Source organism: Eupeodes corollae, chromosome 1 (genome assembly GCF_945859685.1).
Source record: "Eupeodes corollae chromosome 1, idEupCoro1.1, whole genome shotgun sequence".
NCBI classification, from domain to species: domain Eukaryota; kingdom Metazoa; phylum Arthropoda; class Insecta; order Diptera; family Syrphidae; genus Eupeodes; species Eupeodes corollae.
Window position 1 is genome coordinate 92,184,396 of NC_079147.1, and position 6,000 is coordinate 92,190,395.

Below are 6,000 nucleotides of genomic sequence, written 5' to 3' on the forward strand. Positions count from 1 at the left end.
CGAAGAGTTATCGGGCCAGCGTAATCACATCCTGTGTGGGCGAAAGCAAATGATGGATTTACGCGAGATGATGGCAAATTTCCCATAAGCTGCGTTGATGTAATTTTCCGTTGACGAAAATACGTATGACAGTATGAACTAGTTTTCGAATAAGATTTCTGCTTCCGAGGATCCAAAACTCCTGGCGAATCAGTGCAAAAAGTCCAGAAACACCGATATGTAAAAAGTTTTTGTGAGCATCTAAGAGAATTAACAGAGTTATTGAATGATTTTTAGGCAGGATAATAGGGTGTCTAATCGCGAAGGGAACGTTTTTAGCATTTGAAATTCTACCACCGACACGCAATAAACCGACGACATCAATGAAAGACGAAAGCGAACACAATTTTGAGGCCTTGTCAACACAACGGTCAGTCTTAAGAGTTTTGATTTCTCTAAGAAACTCTCTTTGAGTCCACTTGAGGCAGATTATTTTACCAAGACGTAGCTCTGAGAGCGAAAGATATCCACACCTTCTATCACCTGTAGGCAAACGGAAAAAATAGATGAAGCGACGAATATAGCAAACTATTCTCACAATTTTCCTCCAACTAGAAATTTTAAGCGAAATTTTGTCAAGAAAATGCTCCACCGCAACCGAAACGTGAACTGTATGGACTTTCTTCCTCTCTTCAGGAATATCTTCTATTTCAGTTTCACAATGATGTGGCCACTCATCAACACTATGAACCAGCCATTCTGGCCCGTTCCACCACAATTTGTGTTCCATCAAATCCTTAGGCGAGAGACCCCGCGAAGCACAATCAGCAGGGTTTTCCGATGAACTGACATGACTCCAAGACGAGCGAGGTAACGAAGACAATATTTCAGAGGTACGATTCGCTACAAACGTACTCCATTTTCGTGGCGAGGATGAAAGCCATGACAAAACAATTTGAGAGTCACAGAACGCAGATACTCTAACTGGTTTCACATCTAATGACGACCGAATAAGTTCTATTAAACGAGGAGACTCCCACAAAGTTCCAGGCGTGGAATTGACAACTGCTTTACTGGAGCAACTCGAGTCTTGGCGGCGACTAACTTCACTTCAAGAACATCTTCCGAACAACTACGACAGTAAACCACTGCAGAATAAGCCTTTTCTGAAGCATCCGAAAAACCTATCAACTCCAAGCTTTTAGAATTTTGGGCAAACCTTCGAAAAATCCTAAAGTTTTCAAAATAGGTCAAATTCTCCCGATACAGCTTCCATTTTTCTGCGATTTCAAAGGGCAAAGGATCATCCCAATCAATTTTCGTCTTGGCGTTCCACAGCTCCTGAAACAGTATTTTCAACAAAAAAATGGAAGGAGCCAAAAACCCCAAAGGATCAAAAACCTTTGCAACCTCTGAAATTAGTTTCCGTTTTGTAGGCACAAAGTGTTCGGTAAACTAATTTTGTACGTAAAGGTGTCATGATACAGGTTCCAAACCAAACCGAGAACCTTGGTGCACTCAGAAGAACTATCCAAATCCAGTGAAACAGCTTCTTTACAGTCGATGTCACGCAATATTTCCCAACAATTAGAGCTCCACTTGCTGAGCTCAAGACCTCCACACGACAACATCTCGACGATCTGCTTCTTCAGCTCCAAAGTCGCCGACAGCGAAACAGCCCCCGTCATTAGGTCATCAACATACATGTCATGCAAAACTGCATGTGATGCTAAGGGAAACTGGTGTTTGTAATCAAACGATATTTGACGGAGAACTTTCATGGACAAATATGGAGCAGGTGAAGTACCATATGTTACCGTAGCCAAACGAAAATGCGATATTGGACTATCAGGGGATTCTCTCCAAACTATCCTCTGAAAATCCCGATGCTTTGGATGCACCCAAATTTGCCGAAACATTTTAACAATGTCAGCACAAAATACGAAACGGTGAAGACGAAAACGAATACAAACGTTAACCAAATTTCGTTGAAGAGGAGTTCCTATATGAAGCATTTCATTAAGAGAACAGTTTTTGGTATCCTTATGAGAACCATCAAAAACAACACAAATTTTGTTTGTAATCACAGCGTGATGTGGCAAATAGAAAACACTTCCCGACGTAGGTTCTATTTTCTCATCAGGGATACGCTCCATGTGTCCCAGATTCAAATAAGTCTGCATGAACTTGCAGTATTCCACTTTTAGGTCTTTATCACGCGAAAAACCGGCGTTCCATTGCGAGAAGTCTAGACAAAGCTCCAGATATGGAGTTAGCAAACTTAACATGTTCTTGTCGAAAAGGAAGTTCTACCATGTACTTATTATCAGGTGTACGAGTTAGAGTTTTTGAAAAGTTTTCATCTACCTCATCTTCAATTACTCTAAAGGAAGAACTAGGAGGTACCTCTTCAATTTCCCAAAAGGATTTCAAAATAACATCAAGCCAAAATAACGAATTTCCTGGCAAACAAACCGTTACAACCCATCCAAACAATGTCTCATGAGCAACCACCTTTCCCTCTGGATCTGAACGATGATCACTTAGCAGAATACTCCAAGCCTTGTCAGCCCCCAACAAAACATCAATGGGACCTGGGTTTTTGAATCCTACGTCCGCTAGCAAAAGATCGTCAAAAAAAGTGAAATTGCTGGCTTCCAACGAAAGCGATGGCGTTTGGGAAGTTATTTGGTTGAGAATATATGCCTCAACTTGCATAGTATGTGAGTTAATGCGGGATTTTAATTTTAACTCAGCAGCACCTTGAGTCACACCAGCTTCAACAGACGAAATCCCGGATATTGGTAAACGAGCATGAGAACGACGTAGACCAAGTCTTTTCACCAAACTATCAGTTACGAACGAAACCTGAGAACCACTATCCAACAAAACGCCAACGAGATGAGTCTTTCCAGAAATGTCATACACTTTTACAACAGCGGTTGGTAATATAACCGAAGAACGCGAACCATTTTGCATATGGTTGCTTACGACGGAAGCTGAGCCTTGCGTAGGATCAACGGCATTCGCTGTGCTTGTGTTATCTAAGTGCACCAAGCTATGGTGTCTAGAATTGCATGACGTACAACGTGCTTTCGATCGACATCGATTCGACGAATGTTTAGTACAGAGGCAGTTTTAGCATAAACGTTGATCTCGAGCGAAATTACGACGGGAACTAACCGACATTGAAATGAAATCTGGACATTGTGGAAGATAATGTTCACCTTTACATTTTGGACATGAGGTATTTACTACGGCGAGGCTTTTTATATTCGAAGAATTTGACGTACGAGAGTTCTTGACGCGAGAAGTTTTCGGATCGCTAGCTTCTAAGGCATTAGAACGCTTTTCTAGAAAATCAAGAAGGTCTTTAATCGTCGACTCTTCCGACATTTTGTTTTCTAAAGCCCAAGCTTTTTTAGTTTCAGAGTCTGTTTTATTTATCAATAAATAAACAAGCCACGGATCCCTACCTTCCGACTTAACCGCTTCAAGACCACGAATAACTTTATCAGCTTTATCCACTAGCTTACGCAATTGAGAGCCATCACACGACCCGACGTTTGGCAATTTTAAGAAGCAATAATAAGAGCATTTATTAAAAAAAGTGGTTTATCATAACGATTTTCTAATTTCTCCCAAGCTAGCTGGTACTTGGAATCCGAAATGCTAACACCGTTCAAAAGATTAAAAGCGTCCTCGCGCAAAACCGACTTCAAGTTCCTAAACTTTTGAGCACTCGAAAGTTTTGTGTTGCAGTCCACCGTTTGCAAGAACACATCGCGAAAACCTGGCCATTCCCGATAATCACCGGAAAACGGTGTAATGTGCATAGGTTGCAGCCTTATATTAGTAGGGTTTTTATCTAACTGGCCTAACCGATCTACCAATTCAGCTTGGGAAGAAACTAATTCCTTCAACGAAACGTTCGTTTCCCCATTGCTTTCCACTGAAGTAATGTCTCTTAAACGTTTTAACAGAGCGCACTTGGCTACTATATATTTCGATTCTAAAATCTCAAACTCAGGTTCTGGATCAACGAACCCTCTTCAGCATGAAATTCAAAAAGAGCCGATTGAGAACTACAAATGTCCTTAAAGGCCTTCTCTAACCTTTCCAAACGCACATTCAATTCTAAACTATTGGCACTTTCAGGAATTTCTTGCGCGTATGTATATACTCTAGTAATGGAGCCTTTGTAATGTCCACTAGCTTGTTTTAAAACCTCCATTTTGGCATTTAGAAATACCTTTTCTTATGCGTTTCTAACAAACAAAAAACAACACGATTTTTTAAAGTCTAACAGCTCACAATGCAAAAAATTCTCTTATTATGGTTCCAGCAACAGTAATCAACAGATAACAGCAGCAGCAAATCGAGCCCCCCCAAAAAAAAATCATCCATGAAAGCGCAGTGGAGCACCAGTCAAAAATCAGATTTCTGCGATATACTTATCTGTGTATAGGAATCCCAGGTCTAAGAACCACCAACCAAAAAAAACGAAAAGCCGATTCCAAATATCCAGGAACGAAGGACCAATTTTGTTTTAGAATTTAAATTTAAATTAGGAAACGCCAAAAATCAAAACATGTTATAAATTATTTAATTTCCAAAATTTAAATCATTGAAAACAAATCAAGAAAGAACAATTAATTTTGCGACTGGCTGGTTTGGTGGTTGCTGGAAAAGAGAAAGATTCTATCATCTTTACATTGAAGCCAACCCATATGCATCCCTTGCTAAAACCAGTATTTTGCACACGATACCAATATCAAAGGTATTATACCTATGTACAATTGCGGTTTATTCCCTTTCTTAAATGCAACGGTCTTAGCAAGCAGGTATATAATATGTTAAATAGAATAAGTTACCAAAAAAAATATATCATAAACAGCTTCCATCATACCTAAACCCATACAGTAGATATATAGTATAGGGCAATTACAAAATGTTTGGCAATTTAAACAAAATTAAAGTTAAATTAAATTAAATTATATAATGATTTAAACAAATAAATAAGACATATGTATATATGTTTGAATAAAAATAATATCAGCTTCGTTTCTCAACACAGGCGATAAATTAATGAAATTAAATAAAATAAAAAGCCTGTGGGTGGGAAATATTAAAGAAAGTGGCAAGTGTTAGTTAAATAAAAGAAAAAAAGCCTGTGAGTGTTAAAAATTAAAGGAATTGGCAACTATAAAAAAAGGCTAAAAAAGTGAAACACCTGCACAAAAAAAATTTAAATACATTATATACAAAAAAATAAATACGAAAAAACTGCAAATATAAGAGTGAACCTCTACCCACCCCACTTCAGAGACGCAAAGCCACACCCACTCCACAATTACCCAAAACCGCCAAAACTTTTACCACCACCGCCGCGTAGTTTTTCTTTAAAAAATTAAGAACATTATCATCATCCTTACTATCACCATTATCATCATCATCACCAACATTATCATCATCATTATCATTATCATCAGCATCAACCTAAAGTTAATAGAGTCCTTTGTGCGCCTCCCTCCCAAATTCCTGCCGCGTTTCCAATCCGCTACCACATACCCTATTTTTTTTTTGCTCACCTATTCCCTAATGCCCAGTGTTGTGTAAAATAATGTGCATATGTGTTAATTTTTTAAATATTTTATATCCTATTACTATGAATTATTTATGATCTTAGAAAAAAAGAAGATTTATTATCGGATATTTAATAATAATAAAAAAAATAATAATAATATTAAAAAAAAGAAACCAAACGGTATAGAAAAAAATAAAAGAAAAGGAAAATTTAATAAAAAGAATAAAAAAAGAACTCTTTACCGGTTATTTTTTTTTCAATAGCAACGACAACCACCGTGGTGCACTACTGCTGGGACGTCATGTCATTGGTAAGTCAATTGTTTTGAATTTTATCTATGCATTCATTGATTTATTTTATTTTTATTTAATGTTGATTTAAATTTTCTGTAATAACCGTCGCAATTACCTGAGATACTAAAAAAAATAAAATGC

At 37.8% G+C, this 6,000-nt stretch overlaps 1 protein-coding gene across 1 annotated transcript; it reads right to left on the reverse strand.

Moving 5' to 3' along the window:
- Positions 1-999: 999 nt before the first annotated feature.
- Positions 1,000-2,958, reverse strand: LOC129941556 (uncharacterized). Its single transcript, XM_056050233.1, has 3 exons — positions 2,347-2,958; positions 1,476-2,288; positions 1,000-1,320 (listed from the first exon to the last, which is right to left on the reverse strand). The coding sequence occupies exons 1-3, from the start codon at positions 2,956-2,958 to the stop codon at positions 1,000-1,002; spliced, it is 1,746 nt and encodes a 581-aa protein (XP_055906208.1).
- Positions 2,959-6,000: the final 3,042 nt, after the last annotated feature.

Excerpts from the sequence above, each read along its gene's own strand:
- LOC129941556 (XM_056050233.1), bottom strand. The coding sequence starts at position 2,958 with ATGCAAAATGGTTCGCGTTCTTCGGTTATATTACCAACCGCTGTTGTA. Across the intron at positions 2,289-2,346 it reads TTAGAGTAATTGAAGATGAG|AACTTCCTTTTCGACAAGAA; the intron begins GTAGATGAAAAC and ends AGTACATGGTAG. Across the intron at positions 1,321-1,475 it reads GCACCAAGGTTCTCGGTTTG|GAGCTGTGGAACGCCAAGAC; the intron begins GTTTGGAACCTG and ends ATACTGTTTCAG.